This window comes from Epinephelus fuscoguttatus, linkage group LG12, assembly GCF_011397635.1.
Source record: "Epinephelus fuscoguttatus linkage group LG12, E.fuscoguttatus.final_Chr_v1".
Taxonomy (NCBI): Eukaryota; Metazoa; Chordata; class Actinopteri; order Perciformes; family Serranidae; genus Epinephelus; species Epinephelus fuscoguttatus.
In genome coordinates, this window is record NC_064763.1 from 6,828,160 (window position 1) to 6,855,042 (window position 26,883).

Sequence of the window (26,883 nt, forward strand, 5' to 3'; positions counted from 1 at the left end):
ACGGTTACTCTTCCTGTCTCTTAAGTGGGCGTGGTTAGCTCTCCCTCCAATCAGAGCCTGTTCTCCCTCAACCCCCCCCTCCCCACCACCATGTTGAACAGGGGCTCTGCGGATGTCTGTGTATGCGGATCGAGAATGGAATGAAAATACATTCTTCCTATTATTGCAGCCTATTGTTGCACAAAGCTTGGGCATTTTTTATTTATTACTAGCGGTAAATAACTGTGTGTAAGCTAACTGTGATTTTACCGCCTGTTTATCAAGATCACAAGATCTCGCGAGAGCTTGTTTTCTGAGACGGACAGGGCTCAAACAAAGTTAACTTTCTCTTAATCTGTGTGGCTTGTGGAAAATGAACCCAATATTTACTTTAATGACTACAGGGCAAAAGAATTGACTATAAATTGTGATCACGTTCATTTTCCTCATTGACGACAATACATTCAGAGCTGCTGCAAGTCTCCTATGGCGGCATGGCGCTGACGTCACTGAATCAGGAAGTGAGCTGAGTTGGGTATCTTGCTTCATCCAATATCTCTGGTAATACTACTACTACTACTACTACTACTTGGTAGGGCTGCGCGATTATGAAAAAAATCATAATCACGATTATTTTGGTCAAAATTGAAATCACGATTATGCAAATGATTATGCAGCGCACGTGATGACTTATATTGTTTACATGATGGCATGTCATTTCTATCTCTACATGGTCGCGCGTTTACAATTCTCCTCTCCTCTCTGTACAAATTATATTCAGCCACAAAATAAGTCTGAAACCTGGAAATCAGAACAGAAATACAGAGAGTTGTTGCATTATAATAATAATAATAATAACAACAATAATAATAATAATAATAATGATAATAATAATAATAATTATTATTATTATTATAATAGTAATATACAAAAAAAACCCAAAAAACTATTCAACTGTTCTTAGCCTTAACATATAGTGACTCATCCCCTCTAATGTAGAGAAAAGTATATCTGGTGGTTAAAGATATCTCTGTTCTGAACTGCAGTGACCCCTGTGTCCACACCAGTCAACATGCTCTTCAACAAGATGCTCAGAGTCTGTAGGGATATGCATCAGCTCACTCCTGCCCTGTGACCTGACCTTGCTTGCATATGTATGTGCATGACTTAAAGGAATACACACAGAAACTACTAAGACACTGAGGTGGAATTAATAATGGCAAATGGCTCTCGATAAGTGTGTTCAGTGATATTATTCTTTTGAGGATAAAGCAACTCTTCTTTTCCATCTAATTGAAAATGACAGACAGGGCAGGTGGTTCAAATAATATCAGTAATCAGATGAGAACAGGAGATAATAGGTGACCCCACTTGTGTGTCAGACCCTGAGTAGCAGCTGTTCCTCTCACGTAGACTCTCCAGATTCCCTCTCCTCATCCAAGCAATCCCTAGACTGCTGGGCCATTAAAGTCTAAACCCGCAGCCTGCATGGGGTCTAAGGTAGGTCTTACATCCCTGTTGTGCATCCTTAAGTGCACAAATAAACATAAAGGGAAAAATGCTTTGCAGCAGAACTAGAAATCACCCAAATGCTTTGATGTTGGGTAAAGACTCATCATGTCCATGCTTAAACATGCTTACTGCTTCATTGAAAGCTCTGCCCTCCGCTCTGTGATGGTATCCCCTGGTGTCATGTAGACCTGAGGGCTGTACCACGAAGCAAGTTCAATAGAGCCAGGCTTCTTTGCCTGAGATGGCTCGACAAACCCTAAAGTCTCAGTCTGAGGTAACAGGTACCACGAGGATGGTTATCAACTGGCTCAGGCTTTCTTCTTCAGGCTCTGCGCACATCACAAGTTTGTATACCATATTCATTTTACCATTCAGTTTATTTCCAATGTGACAGCTGTACATTTTACAGCTGCTAAACTTCAAAATTGATGCAGCAGATTGAAACATTATACTCAAGAACTACATTTAAGCCTGACACTGACCCATAATGAAGGAGACTTATAAATCACTTTAGTTTTCAGACAAGTCAAAGGAAAATGATTTCTATTGATTGAATATAATCTGTGATAAATACCAATAGACTAATCAATTTTCTGATCTGTGTTTTATTAGCTGTAATATACCAGCAGTGTAAAATGGACTTCAGCAAATTAGTAATAAGCATATAAATATAACCCAAAGTGGTAACGTTATGGTATGATTTGAGAGAGTTATAAAACATTTCATATGCAAATAAATATAATCCTGATTAATAATATCCAATAGGAGGCTTTTTTTTGTCGTCAGCATGGCCAGATGGAGCAGAGAACAGTGCAGACACATTCAGTAGATCAGTATAAACAACCTGGTAACAACAACAACACAACATTCTTGCTTATATTTTCTGTATCACTGACATGCTGTAGGTTCCCATGTTAAAAGGACGAAAGAAACATGTTGCCTGTGGTAACCACATTGAGCTGATAGGTGCCACTGAAATGAAGACTTAGCACACAGGCAAACTCCATATCTCAGTAAAAAAAAAATATATTCATTTTACAAACTTATTTTTCTCAAGGAAACGTGTGGACAAGTTGCATTGTGAATATAAGGTGATCAAATTTAGACTTATTTATTTATTTCTATTATTATTATTATTATTATTATTTTTTTTTTTTTTTTTTTTTTTTTTTTTAAGCATATATTTGAGCCCAAATTTGTCATTGTCTCAACTGTCCCGGAGAGACAGAATTTTTGGGAAAATGTTTCATGTTTGGATTGGCCTTTAAAATGTTTGATAAATTGTTAGCAGACCAGTGTATCTGTTGTTTTATCTGTCACCATCATCATTAATCTCATAATGTTATATAATAATAATAATAGTAATACTACTACTACTACTACTACTACTACTACTTGGTAGGGCTGCGCGATTATGGAAAAAATCATAATCACGATTATTTTGGTCAAAATTGATTATGTTAACGATTATGCAGCGCACGTGATGACATATTGTTTACACAACAGCATGTCATTTCTATCTCTACATGGTCACGCGTTTACAATTCTCCTCTCCTCTCTGTATCGCGCATGGCGGAGTTCGGCCCCGATGCGCACACACACGCACACACACACAGACACGTACGCACACACACACACACACAGACCAACCTCTCTCGCTGTTTTTGAAATCTTCCGCGATCACCTGCCCCACGTATTATTCGTAGTTGTTCTACTTGACTGGCTCGTGGAGTGAATAGAGGGGAGGGGGCGGTATTGCGCATGTGCGGCTTCTGTAGAAAACAAAATAACATCTGAAGTTGTCTGTGACCAAAAATCGTTTACCCTCGATTTCGTTAATTTTGAAATCGTCTGACCTTAAAATCGTAATCGCGATCACCAGGCGATTAATTGCACAGCCTTACTTCTTGGGTTAAGGACAATTAATGAACATATTTTATTCACCAATCAATTTGTCATGTCGTGTTACCTTCAGGTCATGGGGAAAACTTTTCTTGCATGCCTCCAAAGAAAATGGCAAATATATTGATTTATTGATTGATTAAAAACCAGTTTACCAGCTGAAAACTAAATCAAGACATCCATTGACAAACCCTCATACAATTTGTGAAGTATAATCCAAGTGTCATTAATCAATTTTTTTTATGAAAAATGCACGTTTGGGAAGCACTGAGCACATGACTGGATAAATGAGAACATATTATACTGCACTTGTTATGTGAGTAGTTTGGTTGTTGTTAAACGTGATTCCCCAAAAAATCCATAAATAAATATGTTTACTGTTTTCTGCTAGGGTTAGGGTGACATGGCATCACTGTTTTACAAATGCTCATTTTGTGGGTAAAGTAGTCCTTTAAAAGTAGATATGGGCATATAAAATGAAGAAATTGCTTCTTTATCGAATGATATGAATTGCAGTGTGTGTTACTGGATAATGTACGTAGCATGTATGTACATACATAGAATGGTCATGATGCTGGCGGAAAAAAAAAGGAGTTGAAAATGACAGTTTGTCATTTTATTTGCATTGTTTCATGGTGAAAACTAAGGTAAGTCTTTTTAATTTTAAATAGAATATGTGCAGAATCATGTACTAACATAATGTGGGAAACACATGTTCTCCTGTCAGTAGTTGTATTTTCAAGATAAGGTGTTTTGATTACGGTTGTAAGAATGTATAAGAAAAGGCTTGTTTTCCTTGTATTAAAAAGGATATACAAGTGTAGATGGATGTTATAGGTATGATCAGGGAAAAAAACAGCGAACAGTTTCTTCACTGTTGCCTCAATTAAAGGTGTTGCTTGAAGATCAGAGGTGCTTTCTATGATCACGGTTGTCATAGGAATAAGAAAAAAACTCATCACACAACTTGCCAGGATGCTGACAGCTCACATAAGGTTGCAACTGGCAATGAGTGTGATTTTAAGAGTGCCAAAAAAAAAATGAAATAAAATAATATGAATAGACAGACACTACACTTTGAAGAAAACTTCTTAAAACACAAATAATAAGTGAGTGTTACTATACTTGATACTTTCAAAAGTTCAATGAAAAGTTCATTTGCTTGAAGATTCCTCTGAGTTCATTTTTGATCAGTTATAAATAAAGACAGCTAAAGTCAATTAACAGTGGTGTGGTTTCAAAATGCGGGTTGAACTGTTTACTGTGTCCTTATTGTTGCATTTTTATTGTTTGGCATCATGTTTCAGAGAAAATTGAGAGCTTAAGAAATCCAAACTTATTTAACAACATTATCTTTCTCCCTTATGACATTTAGAATGGCCTCTTATGAGCAGCATTTTATGCTACACAGATCATCTGCATATCAAATTGGGAGCATTATGCTGTGCCATTATGCTATGTGTACACTGCACGGTGCACCTTACTGTGCCTCGCATCTTCATGAGAGCACTATCGCAACCCCACACATCATTTTAGCCAAAGGAACTTAACATCTGGTATTCCCCATTAACCTCATCTAATGTAGTGAGTGAGGAACACACTCCCCTCCCTCTCCTTGAGCAAGGCATTTAGCCTGCAATTGCTCCAGTGGAGCAATGAATGAGGAAATGAGATTCAAGAAAGAGAGCACACATCTGTTTTGACTCTCTGGTTTGTTCACTTATGCCCTCATGTGCTGGCGCTCAGGAAAAACATTAATCATGCCATGTAAAAAAAAATATTTAAAAATTAAATATGAAAGTGTGTGATGTCATGATTGTGTATAGTCACAGACTGGCATGTTCAACAAAGGTTTGGATGAGCTGAGAGTCAACGGGAAGTGTTTTTTTTTACAACACTGCATGAGGTACTTGCCTATCGGATACTACAAAATACAGATTCAGTGCTGGTAGACATTTTATACGTTTTTTTAAATAGAAACTCACACGGACAGTTACACTAGATTCTTATTAATGCTATTATCATTTACTGGCATAATAGTAATGCAGCAGCTGCAGTAGGAGTAGTATAGTCGTAGTATATGTATATTACCTTGGACAAGGATGTGCACTGAGGTGGTTCTCGGTCGACTGCTTGTCTGGACTGCGCACACATACTGCCCCTCATCTGTCATGTCCACGTTTTCAATCTTGATGGTAAACTCCTCTTGATTAAGGGTCACCAGACTCACTCTGGGGTCCACCGACCATTTGTCTTCTCCAGCATACAGTATACTCGACCGGTTTAGCCATGCTGTGTGTGTGACAACATCCCCCTGTGCGCACCTGTAAGGCAATAAAAATAGCACTGAAAATAGGCCTTTTACCAAAGTGGACAAGAAGTTATTTTGAAATAACTTGAAGTACTCATAGAATCGACAATATGTAAAATGTATATCCAATATTCTTGCTTCACATGATGTATACAATCAAGCCAAGCAACAATTTATATACCATGTTTGTCTCACACAGCACTTCTCTCTCGTGCAGTACATAAGGACTCTTTATTATTCATTGCAAATTCCTGAATGATTTGTTTCTGTCAGGCTGAGGTGGACAATCATCCCACTGATTAGCAAACCTTTAAGCAGAGAGGAGGAACTAATCAGTGCAGCCAGCTGGTGTAGTGTTTGGTTGAGATGAAAACATCTCCATTACACACAGCTTTCACCACTGCAGTGAAGGCTTACTGATACTTCTGAAGGCTGAAACTGTCATCTAAGACAGTGTAATGAAGAGGATGTGGGTCAGCTGGATTGTACAGATTTATTCTAAGTAAGGATAGTCGTCATAAAACAGATACAATTGTTAGACACTAGCTGATTCATTATAATCAAATTAAAGAATTTATAATAAAGATGGACGACATGACACCTCATGATGGCTGGCTGCAATATAAGTAATACACCCCGCCCCCTCCATGTTAGCGAGTGGGACATAGTCTGAACTAAAATCTCAAAGTACACACCAAGTAAATTTTTGTCAAAGACGGTTTCTGTCATTTTAGGTGTTTCTTATGCTGATGACTGACAGCTGTGTGTGCTAATCGGTTTGCTCGCAATCAATGCCACTGCTCGCAGTTGGTTGGACGGGTGTTTGGGTGGGAACTTGACACTGTTGAGATCACTACTGCACAAACTCTAACCCCTTTTACACTGCCTCTTCAAGGCATTCCGTGTCGTTATGCTGCCTCGCCGTTCTCTATTAAAGGTTCAGTTGCAGAATGGGGAGAAAGGGCTGTTTCTCCTTGAAGGTGGCATCAGAGGTAGTAACAGTGCGGAAACAATGTCTGTATAAAGGAGACAGTTATGCATGTTTTACCCACTGCGAGAGATTTAAAAAGTAGCTAATAGCAGTTGGCAGCTGACTCAGAGAAAAAGAACAGCAGCTGATAATGTCTGCAAATTGGGGGGGAAATGAGATCCAGGAGCTCCTTACCCTTCGAGCAGAGAATAAGATCAGCCGCCATCTAGAAATGATCATAATAATTGTTATTGCCATGTTAATGCCACTATTACTGTTTTGAACAGGACATCACCAGAGCAAGATGATAGCGGCTGTGTTTGGGATATTTTGGCTTTTTGTACAGTGAGGACGCGTCATCCATCTTTATAGAGTCTATGATTCAAATACATTTCCCATAATGTTTTTTTTTTTCTTTTTAAATCAATGTCCAGTACCTGGGGGTACTATCAGACACACCATCATTATCTTTTACTTAACTGCCAAATCATCTTTATTAGAATTGTGTGACTTTTGGAAAGTAATATTTGAAGACATTATATGATATTGGCAACATAATTGCAGTTCTCAATTCCCTCGTAAAAGAGAGGATTTTTTTATGCATAATAATGTTCTAATATACGACATCAAAATGGAAATAATGAAATAATTCAAGCTATTAGCAATCATGTTAACAGCTTGCCTGGAAAATTGACAATTTTTCAATAAGCTTGGTAACAAGACACATTGTACATATGCAAATGCAACTCTCGAGCCATCATCAGGTTTCTTTTGTTAATCTGCCCACACACTTGCTTTGTGACATTCAGAAGTGATTGAGACAATGAGGTGAAAATTGTGCCGCTGTGCTCCGCTGCAAACACAACAGATTGGTTGCACCAGTCGCAAAATGCTGCTTTGATACAGGAGCTGGGTCACTGATCTTTGACTGTTTCCACAGAGAAACACATCTGCTGTTTTTTCATGGCAAATCTTTGGATCCCACTGAGAAAACACCGTCAGGGCTGCAGGGGGGAAAAAAAGTCTTCCTTATGGAAAGTGTGCCAAAAGAAGAAGCAACTTCAGCAAACTGTGCTTTTGGCTGCCAAATGCCCGTTCATCATCTGGGTTTATTTAACTTTCTGTAGCCTAATTTTCTGACCTACAGAGGAGCGGGGCATTTGAACATTAACCGTTTAAAATGGTGACAGTGTAACATGAGCGCAACACGTTGCAGCTGAAAGACTCTCAGCTCCATTTACGCTGTCACAGCTTTTGTTACAGCATCAGTCACTTCCACTTCAGTGGCAGCAGTAGGGTCAATGGCATCCTTGGGGCATCTGTGGTGCTATGGCAGGGAAAGAGGAAAAAAAAACTCTGTGTGTGTGTGTGTGTGTGTGTGTGTGTGTGTGTGTGTGTGTGTGCGTGTGTGTGATCAATACACAGGAGGAAAGGCTTTCAAAAATAATGGATTGCAGTATGTTAGATGGCAAGGGATCAATTCACTATGACAAAGTGGATTCAAAGTAGGGTTTTCATTTCTAATGGCTACAGTAAATTAATTTCTTGGAGCTGCAAATGTATTTCGCACTGTTAAATGTTAACCTTTATAAATAACACCAGCAACAGCTGAGTTTGAACTGTGCTTGCCCTGTAACTTTCCTTTACAATGATCAGTCCTCAGTTATGCCTGATAAAATCACGATATGAAAAGAAGAGTGATTTAATATCTCCTGGCAATCTTTCTTCGCTGACCTCCAGTGGTTTAACTTCTCACCTTGGCTGCAGTGATGTGCAGGAAGACTCAGGGAACTGGTGATATCACTGCTGTGTGTGCGTACATGTTTTACATAGCGCAGTTCTGACAGCACCTTTCAGTGATGCTGGGTGGAGTTGGAGGTGAACAGAAAGACTTGAAACTTTAAACCAGAGAGGGCAGCAAAACACTGCTGCTCAGCCTGGTGTTCAGTTACTCTTTGAGGTGACCTACAGACTTACAAGGACACATGCTTCCATGTACATGGATGCTCAGTCAAGTGTAAAAACTGAAAGCTGGAACTTTTCTTGGAGGTGGTCCAACACACAACCTCTTTGGTGAGTGGCATATTTACTGTCAGCCTCAATGTCCATGTTAACACCATGAAGAAACATGGTTTCATAGCACAGAGGGGGATACAGTTTGATTCTTGATAGGTACTTGATTTTGGATGGAACATGTCAATTTCCCATACCACTGCTAAAACAGGAAACAGGGTACAGAATCATTGTGTTTGTGTGAGATTAAAATGAGCACTTTATATCTACATATGAAGTTGGTCCTCTTCCACAGAGTCTGACATAATACATTGTGATGTTTTTACAGTAGTCCAGAAAGGACAAACCAAACACTGGCTCTAAGGACGGTCTTGAAGGGAGGGTTTAGCAGAGGGTAATCTGTTGGTTGCAATCTGCAACAAAAAACCTTCAACCAATCAAATCTGCAATCTGCAACCCTCTGAGGCTGAAAAATGAAGCCAACACTGAAGTGCCACAAACTGTTTTTCCTCAAATGGCCACTTGAGGCTGGCTCCTAAGCATGACAATCTTCATGAAATGCTCAACTTTACAGCAAACATGTTTGTTTCCTTTACTGACTTCGATTTATTAAGACTTAAGTTTAAGCAGAATTAAGGGTGGGGCTGCCTTGAGTGACAGACTGTTTGCGAGTCACATCTACTCCTCGCTTCTCCCCAGCTCCATCCTGTTAATATGGTCACTTCTGGCTCCAAAAAATCACAATGTGGATGGCCAAAATGCCAAACTTAAAAACGGGAGTCAACAAACCAATGGGTGACATCATGGTAGCTACATCTATCATTTTATACATTATATGTCTGCAGCCTCACTGCTATGCCATCAAATCCCACACACTCTTCCTTTAACAAAAAATCCTAATCATGTGACTTCTACGGAATTCATTAAACCTCCTGTTTACTTATCGGTCTTCAAGGTCGAGGCTGTTGTCAGTACCTCCTACGGAACCACAGCCTTCAGTGGTTTGTGTTTAATTGAAGAGGGTCAGTGACACAGTTGACGGTATCCTGGCACAGTGTTTACACTGCCTTCCAATTTCCAATTTCCAATTTATGAGGAACTCTGTGCAGTCATATTATGTGAGTGGGAGTGCTGCCTCTTTGAGTGCGATGAAAGAGTATAGAACAAGTCATAAGATATGAGATCGCAGATGCCGGTCTTCCGATAGTCATTAAATGAGGAGAAACTTGGGGGAAAGAGAGGAAAAGCAGCTCCAGTGCCTCTTGTGTTGAGTTTTGCAGTAGATACGACATTAGCAATGTTTCTACATGTGCAAAAATTCTTATTCATATCTTTGCATGCATGTTTATTCAGCACTATACTTAAATCCCCTGGTGTCAAAATGTTCAGCAGCTAATTGGAATGATCTTCTTGAATATATATTTTTAGAACTTTATTGAAAAGAAAATCTGGTTTGACGTAGGTTGTTATTGTTATAAAAACTATATGCCTCACCAACTAAATCCCCCTAGAGAGCAGTGAGAAGAAAAACGAAAGGATAAATATTTTACATACCATATATTCTCCTTATCGCTTCTGCACAGATGGCAAACAAAATTTAATCCAAAAAAAAATTGTCAATCCCTTCAAAAGCATGAAAGGAGGAAGGGAAGGGGAGATGTGAGATTGGGGGGTGAAACTGTAACCGTAAGCAAACAGTTTCTCCACTCTTCTCCTTGTGTGCTTTCTGACAGTAATGTGTGGATCATTAAAAATACATGACACTTGTTGCTCCACAATTAGATGTCACCACTAGACTTTGTTTACGCTGCAGATCAATTGAGTTAATCTTTAATGCTATGTCATCAGTAGCGTTGCTTCCAGGAGTACAACCCTCATCTCTTTCAACATTCAGTCATTGTTGAGATTATCATTACCGTCTAATGACTCAGATGCACGTGAATTGAAAGAAGAAAGTGTGCTTTTTAAATACGACAACAAAAGAAATGTTTCCCTTTTAATATCTTGGGATGTGGTTCACAAAAGGCTTGGTTTACAAAATCTAAAGAATGTGATAGAAGGTGTTTTCAAGAATTTCACAAGATAAAACTTAAATGATGTCAATTTTGGTTAATTTTGCTTCATATGTGCCTGACACCCATTAACAAGTAACTAACTGCTTCATTAAAAATAAAAGAATAAAAAATAGGCAAACGGCATGGAATACAAGAGGCCTTTCTTTTTAGTCCAGTGCTCAGTGTGAGCTTTAGTACTGCATTTCAAAGCATTATCCATGTAGAGGTGGTGAAATTTTAATACTTTGTGATGTAAATGTTATGCCTTATATTTTGTAAACTGGTGGCTGGTCGCCATTATAGGTTAATGGCGACTGGTTTCGTCAGGGGGAAACACGGCGGGACAAGGACGGAAGTTAAAATGGCAAAAGTCCATATAGGGTGGGTGGGAGCAGTTGTGGATGGCTCTGCTGACCTTCACCCAGGAGGCTGGTGTTCGCTTCCCGTATGATTGTAAAGCCAAACCCTGTTCTATTTTCCGAAACTCAACCATGTGCTTTTGTTGCCTAAACCCAACCATGTCCATCTGTTGGCAAAACGTAACCACATGGGCTTGTTGTTGAAGGAAAAAGAATGTCAGTGCATTGTAATTAGAAAGAGACTGTATGGAAACAGTTCATTTCCTGTGAAAACGGAAGTGTATTTTGAAAAAAGACAATGCATGTAACAGGCAGAAGTTGACACGCCATCCCAGGATATCAACAATGAACACAACCAGGGTACCTGGAAAGATCATGACCAAATGTTAATATGTGACGAGGTTGAAGTGAGAATGTGTTATTTTGTGTTGGCTTTGCTGACAGACAGCTGGCCAGCAGCACTAACTGCCCACCTTCTGCTATTTACTGGTTAGCTAATGTTAGCCTTGGCTGCTTTGCACTGCGCACCAGCCCGGTCCAGTGGGAGCTAGCTGGCTGGCAAGCCGGTAACAAAGTCCAGGTGGCTGTATGATATTGCTGCAGAAATATGGTGACCGCCTTCCAGTCTTCCTTCAGGTTGCCCCCGGGAGTAAGTGCCTCATTTCTAGCCACAAAACCCCTTTAGCATTGTTACCAAGTTAGCACCACTGCTAATGGTGGTAACTGAGCTAACAGAATGTATAGAGTGGCCACGCACTGCGCAGTGGGCACCAGCCTATGTTTTTGCATGTTAACATGGCTAGCCAGCTGTTTACCTCTCATTAGACCCGGGTGATGCACAGTGCAGTAAACAAAAATACTTGGCAGCTAACCAATTAGACTAACTGTTAACTGCCTGCATTCCTAATTGCAGTTGTATTTGGAGTTTGAATGATCATTGTCATTGTCCAGGGCTGTCAGTTAAGTCAGTGGCTATTCTACAGCTGATTCACAATCCACCAATAGTGCAGAAACACACCTTCTCCATTAGGCTACAATCTTACTGCTCCTCCTTTTAAATATGGTTCTTTTTCTACCCGTAGTTTTTTCATGCTGCAGCCATGCACACCCTCCACCTCCTCATCACTGTTTAGTCTTCTCGGATTCATCAGCCTCATCCTTCTCATCAGCCACCAGTGTCAGTCATCAGCCATCACAACCTCCACTAGATTTATCTTGCTGCCACTCAGGTCACAAAAATTTTTTCCCTCTGGTGTCCAAGCGTCTTTTAAATCTTGATCAGCTCAAATCATCTGTTCATCTGTTCACTCATATTCTGTATTAGATATTACCTTTCCTTTATTCTTCTGTCTCTCCTGATTGAAATAGATCTTTTCATGGTCAGATGTTGCTGACCTGCTGTCCCTGCCTCTGTAGGTATAGGTTGAGTAGGTTAAGGTTAAGTGTAATGACAACTAAGTATAATATGCCTTCATTTTACTCACTGGTTCAAATGCGTATTGCAACAACGGTAGCCGCCGTGTACCAAAAAGCTATGATAACATTGATGAAACCATGTCATCCGATACTTCATGGAGTATTCATTCAGGCTGCTACACAGACACACGCGACATGAGTTGACAAACCCCCTCCTCATCATGCTGGCTGTGTTTACAACGTAGGACTGTTGGGGCGGGTGTAAAGAAAGCGCAAAAGGGAATCAAAAAGACAACGTGACTGGCGAATTCAAAAAACGAGGGGTAGCCTTTCACAGGTGGAGAGAGCTGCTGAAGGAGAAAGGTAATACAATCGCAGGCCAGTGCCGCTGTCAGCTGTTAGCCGCTGTTAGCGGCTAGTGGCTAACAGCGGCGCAGTGATGCTAGGAGAGGGATGAGGTGTGTGACGTTTTTTGAATTGTGGGGAGAATTCAAAAATGTGAATAAGCATGATCCTCCATCCTCTGAAGCCAGAGGTTTTCAAATGCACTGGCACTTGTGACCAGCCTGCTTGCTGCTGCTTTTCGTCACTCTACCTGCAGGTGGAAACCGGAAACCGACAAGTGAAAATGCGATAGGCGATTCCGTATTTCTCAAGTATGTCCCTGTACATATCTGTATTTTCAAGATGGCGCATCATGAGACACCGGTCGCAATGTATATGTAAATGAGAATTTCGGACATATTAAGATATGCTGATGGAGGTAAATACACATGTGCTAGGACACACTTTTGACTGCAAAATTTGTTAGTGCCTTTAAAAATGCTACAATATGGGTAGTAGAAATTTATGATTCAATTTTTTCTAAAGTTGCATTTTAAAATCTCAAAATAATTGGTAACATCTCTCTTTTTAAATAATATGGGAATGCCCTTTGTATTAACATCACACAAATCAGGATAGCAGAACCAGCAATGCTCATATTTTCTTTCCTGCTCACTTAGCTGTCACTGTATCCTGAACTACGTGGGGAAGTACAAAGTTTATGAAAATAGGCTATTAAGCCAAGATTTCGCAGCAGGGCTTGAACCTTCATAAGGCCATGCACACATTGTATTTTTTGCAAAAAAACGTTTTTTTAAAACTTGGCACGATACAACAACAACAAGGCAGTGTAATCCCATACAAAACACACCAAAAAAACCCAAAAACAAACGAACAAGCAAACAAACAAACAAACAAACAAACAAACAAACAAAAACTGATGCTTTTTTCCTCCTTCCTTGTTGATTACTGTAAAACTGGTCTTTAATTTCATTGCTAGTGGCATTAAATTTTTTTTTAAAATCTGACTTGCCTTAAGCTGTAGAAATTTCACTTCATCCATCTTGGATGATTTTGTTGTGCTGTCTTTTGCCCTGTACCACAATTTCAAGTCCTCACTGTCATTGCTTTGTCATGTGCCTCTGACCTAACACTCTCTGTGAGCCTGAAGTTGAACTCCATTCTTTTCATATCCACTGACTGCATTACATCATTTAATGGCGTCTGTAGCACACTATCATGGACATGTGTTCCATCAACAAAACTGTGTTTCATTTGCCCAAACACTTAAATGGAGCAGTAACCCTATGGGATGCATGACTGAAAAAAAATGTCCAGCATTTCAAAAGAAAGATTTACAAAAATACAACTGCGATCTAATGAAACTGATTGGTGATACTTCTAAGGGTAAAAGTAAGGGTTTATAATAATTCAAGAGTGTCTGACTTTAAAGTCAGCAAACACTGTTTATCCTATCTACACACTGAATTATTGTAGTCCTTTATAATAAGCAAGGTTTTAGAGGTTTGAAATGCCTCCTAGGTAAGCCATTGACTTTCTAATAGATAGGTAGGGAAATTAAACACTATATACAAGCAAGATTAATCGACAAGTTTGTGATCATATATTAAAACAGTTCAGCAGCACAGTTCTCTGTCTATGTTAGAGGTTTTTCTAAAGCTTGCAGACATTCACTTTGTTATATATGTGATGGCAATTAACACGTTGGTCTTATGCAGTGGTGTAATAAATCGTAAATGGACATGCACTTGTATAGTGCCTTTCTAGTCTTCCCGCCACTTAAAGCACTTTTACACTACTTACCACATTCAGCCATTCACACACATTCATACAAAGCTGGGCAAGGCTGCCAAACAAAGGCATCACTTAGTTTAGACTTTGATAGGCAATCACACACCAATGGTACAGCCATCAGAATACTTAGATGTGCGGACTGGCAGAGCCAGAGATCAAACAACTGATCCTGCGATTAGTGGACAAACTCTACTTCCTGAGCTGCAGCCGAACGCACCACTTTTTCTGGCCATAGATATCAGGCTCCTTCTCACAATGTAAATATAAATATGTATAAAAAGAAAATCACATAAACAATGACAATTTAATTCACAAAACAGTGAATTTAATATAGTTAAAATATAGGGATTAAAATATACTTATAAAATATATATAAAATATTAAATAAAATTATACATAATTATGGGAGACAGTTATGGCACAATTAATGAACTGTATTTTTTACAGGAATGCAGTAAATGTATATGCGCAACATGTAATATACATACGTACACCCACTCAGCCATGTAGCAGCAACTCAATGCATTTAGACATGTTGACATGGTCAAGAGAGTGACTTTGAACATGGCTGGTTTGAGTATTCAGAAACTGCAGATCTATTAGGATTTTCATGCACAACTATCTCTATGGTTTCCTCAGGATGGTCCGAAAATATATCCAGTGAGCAGGATTCTCAGTGGGCGGAAATGCCTTGTTGATGGCAGAGGTCAGATGGCAATGGTTAGACTGGTTCGAGCTGATAGAAAGGGTATGCAGAAGAGAATCTTTGAATGCACAACATGTCAAACCTTGAAGCAGATGGGCTACAGCAGCAGAATACCACACCAAGTACCACTTCTGTCAGATAAGAATAGGAAAGTCAGGCTACAATTGGCACTAGCTCACCAAAATTGGAAAACAGAGGACTGGAAAAACCTGGTCCGATGGCATAAATCCATCCTGCCCTCAATCATCGGGATAAGGATATTGGTCGTGTTATGGTGTGGGCGATATTTTCTTGGCACACTTTGGGCGCCTTAGTACCAATTGAGCATCGTTTAAACACCACAGCCCACCTGACTATTGATGCAGACCATGTCCATATTTATATGATGACAGTGTATCTTTCTTCTAATGGCAATTAATGGCTGAATTTCAATAACTGATCGTGATTAATCACATTTTTAATCGCATGTTTAAAATTCCATTATTTTGTATTTCAAAACAGTTTTGAAGTCCATATTAACAAGTTGAAGCAATTCATTCATTCATTATCACAGTATCTTGGCTGGGAACCAGATGAATGCAAATAAATTTATTTCATGAACTTGACTTTTAGATTTATTCATTTCAAATCAGTGCTGCAGTGTGGTCTTGAAACCATGACTTTGAGGTAGGAGACAATGTCAAAGTGCTTATTGTGTGAAATCCATTTTTTAAAAAAGGATTACATTGTCCCAGTTAAGAAAGTGCAATTACGCTGATATAATTTTGATAGCTCACTGTCGTCAAATGATCCCTGGTTAATGCGACAGCATTTGCACTTTTTAGGAGTTCCAATTTAGTTGCTTTCTCTGATTCATACAGGCCCTGTACAAGTAAGACATATGACTGGTCATAACATGTCAACCTGAGGACATCCCTTTAATACATTATACACTTGTGCGGTGGTGTGTCTGTGTTGCTCTGCAGTTATGTATACCTCCAAAACACAAGTCGCTTAGTGCTTGTTCATGTGCTTTCTATACTGAAAACTACATATAACAGCAGGCAAGCAGCGCTCAGTCTCAATCATTGTGGCTGAGAGTCCTCTAGGTTTCATTCTTATAACTTAATCGGAAGTGTTTTATAGTCAGGCTGTCAATGGCATTAACCTCTAATTGGTTTAGGCCTCTATCCAGACTCTGGATCATGAGGAAAAGGACTGAGTTTCACTGACGGACAACACAACAAGGTTACTGCTTGCAACCCAAGCTTTGGTGCCTGATGTCATAAAAATGTCAGAAGCCTCACAGTCTGTTTCCATTTGAATGACCTGTCAAAGCACATCAGACAGTGTTTTTGAGCTTCTGGATGTAAAGTCATGAAGTGGTATGGCATTGAAAAATGAAATATGATGGGGTGGTATGTGTTTTTCTTTATTGTCTTCTTTATAAATTAACTTTACTACAGATATAAAGATAAAATACAGATTTAAATGTTAGAAGCAATCATCTCTAAATGATTGTGGCAGCAGCTGGAAAGAATTTAACTCTATTTTATGCAAGAGTAACCTCAGACACAATGTTGCAATGCAGTGCGATCAGAATAAAATGAGGAATATACGGTGTGTTAAATGTTACCAAAGTTGCAAAGTTCAGCTAGATTTTGCACAGAATTTAAGTGCAATTTTCTGGCAGCTATTTATATAGAAAAGTGGAAACCAAAAAAAGAAACTGACAGAAATTTTTGCTGTAACACAGAATATTTGTAAAAGCTGTGACTTTTAACCAAATGTTACACAGAATTCAATGAGATGATTTAATAAGTGTTCTCCAATGTCATTTAAAATTTACTTATTGCTAATTTGCATGAGTGGTTGTTTATCAATCTATCTAGCTCTCAGCTGCTATTGACATTACTTATGTACCACTGTGATGAGTGCAACTTACTCCTGTGGCTTTAAAAGCCTTGAATCAAGCTTAATGTTGTTAATACTACAAACATTTTACCAACCAGTGTATTATAATTCCCATATAACAGTAACATTACTTCTATAACAAATGTCCACTTGTGACAGGGGTATCCCAACTCCTGTATTATTTTGAATTTCTTAACAAAAGATGACGGTCAATAAAAGGTGGTCTAGAAGCAAAATTAAATTGAGGTCCATAACCCACAATAACATACCTCTCAATTGAATGACTATGACATTTTTTTAATTATTGTATTTTTCATAGACAACAAAGTAAATACAACTGTTTTGATTCAAATAACTAATTCTATAATAAGCTAAGTGCAAATATTGCCACATAGAGGACAGAAAAACATATGAGAAATTAATACTTGTATGCCCCTATGCTGAAGGAAGTATTCATGTTTTCCATCTCAGTGTTGAACAAAGCAGATAAACAAGCGCTGTCACAACCTGATGAAAAAAGAGCCACTTGAGTTCCCTAATGTCTCGCCATAATCACAATGATATATTAGGCCTCATCAGTTATGGTGATGGGGCCATTAATTAACCCAATCCATGCATTCATTAGAAAACATTTCTGTGTCAACATACTTGTCTCCATGTAACATGTGGGTGGAATAAATCTGCTCTCTGCATCTTGAGGCACTACCGTGTATTTCCACTAGGAAGGCTCTAATACAGTACCTGACAGTCAGACAGCAATGGTAACATCTCTGTTTGACTGTGATTTTTAGGAACTCAACAGTTTAAAAGACCGTTTTAAAGCATTCTGAAGCAAAAATCATAGATTAGGGGTTTTGATGACTGAGTCAGCATATGATTTTTTTATGACATACTTTACTATGACTTTTTAATGACTTTTTTATGACATTTTTATCACTTGCTTTTACTTCTTTATGGCATTTTTATGCCCTGCACTGGCAATAGCTGTGGCCAGAGGCGATACCTTTTTGGGTTGTCCATCAGTCCGTCTGTCTGCCCATCTGTTCGTAAATTCCATTTTCATGAAGACAATATCTAAGGAACACCTTGAGGGAATTTGTTCAAGTTTGGCACAAACATCCACTTGGACTAAATGATGAATTCATTAGAATCTGGTGGTTGAAGGTCAAAGGTCAAGGTCACTGTGACCTTGCATCCGTCTCATTCTCATAAATGCGATATATTTTAAGAAAGCCTTGAGAGAATGTCCTCAAATTTGGCATAATCGTCCACTTGAACTCAAGGATAAACTGATTAGAATCTGGTGGTCGAAGGTCAAAGGTCAAGGTCACAGTGATCCCACAAAACATGTTTTTGGCCATAACTCAAAAATTGATATGATAGAATAAAATCATAAAGTAATGACATTTCATATCTCAAAGTCAAAGGTCAGCTTCATTGTGACATCATAGTGTTCTGCAAAAAAACACTTTGCTGGCCATTATTCAACATTATAACTCTGTGCTAAACTGTGCTTTGTTGTTTAAATGTGTGGGAATTACTTTTTTTTTTTAAAGACATCATTAATCACATCTTTATGGCATATTATGATATGATTTTTAACAACATACTATACTATTACCATATCAGTTGACAGAGATATTTGTAACACTAATATTACATTCTAGTTTTACACTATTTTATACATTTGAGAGCAATGAAAAGCAGAGACAGTGTAGTGTTTGACATTGACCATGCCTACTCACAACAGTTGAGCAATGGCTTCTGCTGGGGTATGGCAAAACCACATGGACAAACCACACATAGAACTGCAGTATACGGTAATATTAGAACCAGGAGTAATAATAATATTGGCATTTTGGTAGGTAAACAGACTACAGCAGTGGTGTGGTGGCACATGAGTATTCAATTATTTCATTGTGTGTGCTTGAACCATGTTGAAATTACTTCCTGAAGTCTGTCCTAAAATCAGCATTTCTCTGAAGGCCTGGTACCATCTTGAGAAGGTACTTGAGAAGGTAAGGCTGTGCCTTACAGGGGGGGTGATACCGCCAAAATGTTCTTTGACATAATCTGGGTGGCATAATAAAGAAGGTCAATGCTGACATCATGTTTCATTTGTTTTCTACTAAAATACAGTCTCTGCTCAGTGCCTAAAGCATATATCTTTTCTTTTTAATAGTTGATGTAGGTCATTTTTAGGCATTCATGGCACTTGGTTAAAGTTAGGCAAAGGTGATGTTTATATCACATAAACGAAGCATCACTTCCAGTAATAAAATGATGTCCTTTATTGTACAGTATAAAGCAGTGGAGCTAAAGTGAATTGTATCACGGCACTGTGTGAAGGACATGCAGTGTGAGATACATTATAAAGATTGCTTATACTGTCACTGGCTTATTGCCAGGCTCTTTAGCAGAGCGGTGGCTCAAGGAATGAATGACGATGAGTTTGTTTTAAAGTGCGGACATCTGAACTGCCTTCCAAAAGACAGAACTGCTAAGTCATGGTCGAGAATGACAAATGACAATCAATTCAACCTTTCCTTTGTCTTCTTGATCTTTATTTCAGCCAGTGAGTTTATTTAAATAAATTAAGAGAAAACCTGCCCCAAAGTGCAAAGGAATAAATCAATGTCAGGGCAGATTGTAGCAATTGCTCTAAAGATGGAGGCTTACTACACCCAGCTTTCTTCATGATAAATGAACAATGTAAAAAAAAAAAAAAAAGTGTGTCCATGCTGCATCACACATTTTTAAATTTTCAGCAAGCTTATTTCCAAGATTTACTCCTTTTACCATAAAATGTTTCTTTTTATTCATTCATCCTAACTTTTTGTTATTGAAAGCTACTGTGTGCATACCTTTGAAGGACCAGTTTGTAGGATTTAAGGGAATATATTCGCAGCAATGGAATACAATATACTAAATGTTTTATAAAGTGTATAATCACCTGAAAGTAAGAATTGTTGTGATTTTGTCACCTTAGAATGAGCTGTTTATATCTATGTAGGGAACAGATCCTCATCCATAGAGCTCTTTATGTTGCCCCGCCATGTTCCTACAGTAGCCTGGAAGGGACAAAACTTAACACTGGCTTTAGTAAGGTCGTTCGTTTTTGCCTTGGCCACCGTAGTTAGCAGCTACGGAAAAACTTCGGAAAAACACTGATTTTTTAAAAATGTGAAACTGCTTTATTCAGTGTTTTTACCCGTTTGAATCACCTGGTCCGTTTGTTTTGGCAATGAAGAGACCTCTGCAGATAATTCAGCTCTGAGTAAAAACTTTCTGGAAGTCTGGTTCAGAAATAAGGTGAGCACACATTAAGTTTACCGTCCATCTGCCACGTACTGAACAGTAAAAGACAAACAATGATTTGTAATGTGAAACTGCTTTATTCAGTTTTTTCGCTGGTTTAAATCACCTGGTCCGTTTGCTCTGAAGAGGAAGATACCTCTGTGGATAATTCAGCTCTGGGTAAAAAGCTTAAATGATCCAAAAAAAAAAGGTGAACACACATTAGCAGGCCACCTCAAACATACTGAACAGCCTTGGAGAAACACTGATTTGAAATGTGAAACTTCCTTTTTCAGTGTTTTCACCAGTTTTTATCACCTGGTCCATTTGTTTTGGAGAGAAAGTGATCTCTGCTGCTAAGTGGACTCCCAGTAAATACCTTCTGAACAATAAACACTGAACAAATTCTAACTGGGAAAAGTTTCAGCTGGTTGCAATCTGCAATCCTCTGCTAGGTACCACAAAATCCCTTTAAACCTTTAACACCTTTAAAACAAGACCTGCTATGTCTGTTTGTAGACATGTTGAGTATATTTATAGATAAAGAATTCTTCTGTGTCATGCATTAAATTCACAAAAATCTCTACATGTTAAAAAAAGCATTTCTCAGTACCAGTGAGGTAAACCTCCTCCACATTCTTTGTGAAAATGCCAATGATTCATATTGTAGTACAAACATTCATGGTGGGTTGCTTATCTATGTCTTTGGCTAATTTACCACACATATTTGGCCTCTGCTCAGGGACTCCAGATGGAAATTTTCTTTTTGCTATATCTGGTCCGATACATGAATTGTGCATTGTCCCTGCTAAATGAAAAATAAAATCAAATAATCTGCTGCAAGTTTATCACAGAAACACACATAAGGTAATTTTCTTTCCTCACTAAAATATTTCTGTCAGCAGTGGTTTGCTCTGTAGAAACCTTGACAGTTAGTATATGCAGAGATAGCCACCATGGCTAAATAGATGAAGAAGAGACTTAAAGAAACTTAGTCTTTACAGAAGAAAATAAAGGGAACACACAGTACTGGACACACTCTGATTTATAAATTAATCTGGGAGGTGGACTCTACCTCCCACAGCAATGACACAGACAAAATCATAAATTACTACTTTCGTTCACTGTCGAGTGTTTCAAAATCCAAAGCCATGAGCCTCCCCCTCATATCTAAGAGCTGCTTCATACTCTGAATTTCTATGATATAATGGCATCCTAATGTGTAAAAAAATGATTGAGTTAACCATCCCAGCCCACAGGAATAACATATGCAAACCCTTTAAGTAATTCCACTTAAAAAGCAGCTGTGGCTGCCTTGCAAGCAGCAAGTCTACTCTTTATATATTTATTTGGTCCAGGCTGGCCTGATTAAGCGCTGCAACACTTGAGAGTAATAAATAGTTGTAATATATAAGCTTGGACATCTTCCAGGGAGCACATCTCTCTCAAACAGTCAACTCATCATTGCTGCAATGCATCGTTGTAGTGTAACTGCTGAACTGTTTGTACGATTGCTGTGCCGCCCCCATGTTGCCAGTTACCACAGATTTGTAGTTAGTTACCTGTGTCAGTTCAGCTCAAAGCAGTGATTGAGCAAAGAGGCATAATGTGAAAGAGACTATTGTGTTGAACAAGGCTACAAGCTATATTACCTTTGGCTTGCATTGTGTATTGGAGCCTCAGTCATGAATTTTCCAGTGTGCAGGCATTAGAGAGGCTGACTGTGAAGAGATCCTGACCGTGTCTAAGAAGATGATATTGTGGCAGCACAGCAATATAAAGGGTCATCTTTCTTGTTTCATGCTGTTTGTTGAGGTATTTCGACGAGGTCTGTTGTCGTTTTTTACAATGTCTGGTTTTGTGTTGTGGATAGGCACAGCTGTAACAGTGACAAGACTTCCCTGTGCATTTTCAAATGGCTTTTACCTGACCACTGATAAATTCTCAAATTGACCATCTGGACCATCTAAATATGAACAACTAAATAATGCTAAATTAAACTAACCCCTACTGGCAGTGATTGTTATGACATAAACACTGTTGATGCTTTCTTATACTGTGTGTCTACAGGTGAGCTTGCCCGCATCTTCTCTGTAACCAGGAACTCTCCTGGAGTCTTCTTTTTTACTCTAATCCTTCCTCTGAATGGCAAGTCTCTTTTTGGCTGAACCGCAGAGACAAGGCAAGCACTATAAATACTAAAGTCTGTCAGTGAGTGAGTGAGCGAGTGAGTGAGTGATGAAGATACACCATTGGTCAGAATGAGTGAGCGCTTGGACAGTGAGTTTCTGTGTCAAACAATGGCAATAAAAGCCATCTTTTCACACCAGCATGATGCGCCAGTCACCAGTCATCTTTATTGTTAAACAGTGCCCGGCGGCATCAGGGGGAAACGCGGTGGGACAACAACCAAAGCTAAGGCGGCAGTGGAAGTTCAACAGGTCAGGTAGAATGGGTGATGGACGGGTCCAACAACCACTGACTTTCACACACTGACTACGTAATAAGAGCTCATTTTACACGGGACATGAACAGCGGTCTCCTGGGTCAAAGTCTTTTGTACTTCGTCACTGCAGTGGATGATTTTAAGCTGGAGTTAGCTGAAAGCTTCTTACAGACAATAAAGAGTGCCTTGTGCATCAGAATCATACACTGACAGCCACTGAGCAACCTACTGTATCTGTTGCCCTGGAAATGAGAATGAGCTGACCCTGTTGACAGTGGAAGGAGGCAGATGAGCTATTGTGTCGATGCAAAGTGAATCAGGAGTACAGCACACAGAGCCCTTATATGAAACAAACAAAGACAAAAGCACCAGCTAAACTCTCAGGAACAATGAACGTGTGAATGTCCAACCTTAAAGAATGGGTCAAGCTCCAGAAACTCTGGATCATACATTTACACTGATAAAACTGGATGGCATTTTTCAGTAGCTCATCTCTGCCTCATAAAAAACCTCACATTTTCAACTCCACACCTTCAGTTTATTTTCTGTTGAAAAAAATGACATCACTATTGCATCATCTGGGTTACTTTCTCAAGCTTAAAAGACTCCATCTGAGCCACAGAAGACATTTAAACAACAAGTTAGTACTCCTCATAACTGTAAGTAAACTGACCCACATGTGTAAAGTCCCTGGAGTGCCCCTTTAACACAGTTTTCAGAACAGTAAATATTTTCCTTTGAGGTGTGTTGACAATGATTCATACTAGCATATAGTAGCAGACAGAACCAAACAAACTGTCCCTACCTAATTCCACCCACTTCTAAAATACATGAATCATTTGTCAGATTTGTTGTGGTGCATGTGTGGACTTTCTCCTGTGGATGCTGTATTTTGTTAAAATCATGATGATTTATGTGAACAAATGGCTACATTGGAATATGGCTAAATTATGCAATAGCCTATGAGCTGTGAGACAAAAAAAATGTCTACACTTGACCAGGCAGTCATTTGACCAAAACGTTGATTTTCATGTCACGTTGCTGACAGTCCTGCACATTCATTTACTGAATGCATGTGAGATAATAACCTAGTAGTGTTGTAGTGTGTCTCTTGCACCCCCACACTGTATGTCTTAGTGCTGAGCCTGAGCTGAAAGAAAAAAAAATACAATCTCTTCCAGAGCACATGGGTATTCAGATTCAGGTCCGCCCTTTGAACAAATAAAGACATGCCCTTTTAATTGCAGATGATGCTGCAGAGCAGGCTTGTTATCATCTTGAAAGATAAGCTTGCGTGAGCTAATTTCCATTTTTAACCTTTATTTATACAGTGTGAATTGGCTCGGTATACATGATCTTTCACAACAATGCCCTATTTAATGGTTACACTAAAGAAACAACTTTAAAAAAGGTTAACTCAAAGAGAGCAGAAGACAGAATAATAAACAATGGAGGCAAAGTTTAAGGAAAATAATTGGGCAATTATTGAAAATGCTCTTGAAGTATGTTTAGGTGTTTCTACCAACTATTTCATGACAGCAGCAGAAGCAGTTGTTCGTAAATGTGTTACGATACTTTCTTCTCATTAGAGCAAGTGAACGATACCAGTTTACATTTTATACATGTCAGAGCTGCTCAAATTACTATTGCTGTTGTTACTATTAATATTGGTAACAGCAGTAGGAACAGTAGTAGTAATAGTAATAGTAGTCATTTTTTTGAGGCACATGCTTTTAGTTAGTTTCATTAGTTTTGGTTTAGCCTTAGGGTCAGCACAGTGGTGCAGTGGTTAGCATGGTGTCTGCTTCCAGAGAAATGTTAAGCCAACCCTGTTCTTTTGTCCTTAACCCAACCATGCGCTTTTGTTGTCCATACCCAACCCCATGTGTGTGTCGGCTCAACATAACCATGTGTGTTTGTTGTTGAAGGGGGAAAAAAATCAATTTGCTGACATGGGGCAATTATTTTAAAATAGACTGCATGCAAACTGTACATTTCCTGTGAAAACATAAGTGTATTTTGAAAACAGAAAACAGATTAATGTAACAGGTTGAAGTTGACATGCCATCCCAGAACGTCAACAACCAACGCACCCAGGGTACCTTGCATGTCATATCTCGACGTGGAACGTCCAGGACCAAACATCTCTATGTGACGAAATGAGAATGTGTTGTTGTTTTAGCCATTGAGCTCTTAAGTTAAAGAGGTTAATAAAACTATCCATAAGCTGCAGTGTTTGTGGAGTGTTCAAGTGCAACTTTCTGGCCAAAAGTAATCAAAATCCAATATCTTCCAAACATCTCATGCCAAAGTCATTTTGATGTAGAATAAGGACATGTAGTCGTAAAACCTTTGCACACTGAGTCCATTTTTTTCGGATATATTATTTTAATCTGTCATCCAAAAAAAAAATCAGTTACGCACAGAAACCTACAGTACAATGCATTTTTTTGTTCTCTGCATTGCAAAAACGACAAAATGAAAAGACCCACTTGCTCTCTTCCTTCTCTCCACCGGAGTTACTTCACCAGTCTGTCTCCACTCTCTGTCTTGCATTTTGCACTGCAGGTGCATGAAGGGGGTGAGCTGTCCTCAGTCTCTGTCTCCACACTGTCTCCTTCTCTCTGTCTGTGCGTGGTTCACATCCTCCTCCTTGTCATTATCATCCACCTGAATATTATTGTCTGACATGTTATAAGTGAGCTATGTGAGTTATGAAAGGATACTATGTCCTTTTCCTCTGTCTTGTGACAGATGTGTCCCACTGCCATGTTTTCTTCACAGATTTTTGGTCAAATAATTCTGTAAAGGCTTCTGACAGATGCAAAAATGCAGAAAATCAAACCTGTTTCAAAACCTTTAATGACGGACGAATGTTTTGGACTCAGTGTGCAAACATGATTGAAATAAATACAACATGAGGTTGTATTTATTTTTAGACATGAAACAATTTTAGACAAAAAAATAACTCAGTGTGCAAAGGCCTTTAAGTATGGAGTACAAAAACCAATGTCATAATCTTAAAGGGCCAGTGTGTAAAATGGGTTGAAAACAGTGACATCAGTGGTCAAATTCTAGATTGCAGGGCTCACTCGCTCACCCCTCCCGTCGGGTAAATGACGGTGGCCTCGTAGGGACAAAAAGCCTTGTGCAGACACGAGTTTTTCAGGAGTAGGTCTATCTAGCGACGAGGTGAATATTTATTTAGAAATCTAAACCATGTTACGATATTGTAATGAATCCCTCACGAGCAGGAGACCAGAGTAGTGTTCGGGAAAAAGACCCGTTTATTTGAGCACTCCAAAAACTCTAGTAACACTCCAGGGGGTAAAAGACTCCGTCCCAAACTCTGACTCTTCTAGCGTAACACACACTTCACACACACATACTCACTTACAGTACCTAGTGGGTACCCCCTCCCCTCTCTGCTCCACCAATCTCCAGCCCACACACTGACTGACAGCGTAGCCTGTAAACAGAGCTCAACTGTTTATTTAGTCTAGCGATATCTCCGGACTATAGTAGCTGCAATGGACGACTTTGAATGCGATTTTGAAGAGTTTCTTGTAGAGGACACAGACCCAGAGCCATACCTGTTTGAGCCGGAGCATACAGATGAGGAACTCCATGTGTTTGATGCTGAGCGGACGAGAAGAGAGGCTGAATGCACAGAATGGGATTCGGTGCTACTGCTGCCATCGTTGGGGAGATATATCATCAGGAGGAAAAGCGCCGCAGAGAGTGCATCACAAGGAGTGAAGTTGCGTCTTCTTTTCCTCGCAGATGACGGTTCGGGTTCATTCTCTCCTGTTGCGTGGTAAGTGTGGTCCATTCGCAAACTTTATAACTAAAAAAACTTTTCACTACTCTCTATCGACGAACTACT

At 39.1% G+C, this 26,883-nt stretch overlaps 1 protein-coding gene across 4 annotated transcripts in view; it reads right to left on the reverse strand.

Moving 5' to 3' along the window:
- ntm (neurotrimin) overlaps positions 1-26,883 on the reverse strand; it is a 651,113-nt gene that overhangs the window by 80,938 nt on the left and 543,292 nt on the right. For all 4 annotated transcript variants that reach the window (XM_049591585.1, XM_049591584.1, XM_049591583.1 and 1 more), the window contains one exon: positions 5,485-5,717. In XM_049591585.1, coding sequence (XP_049447542.1) covers positions 5,485-5,717 — 233 coding nt within the window. The remainder of the gene's footprint in view (positions 1-5,484; positions 5,718-26,883) is intronic.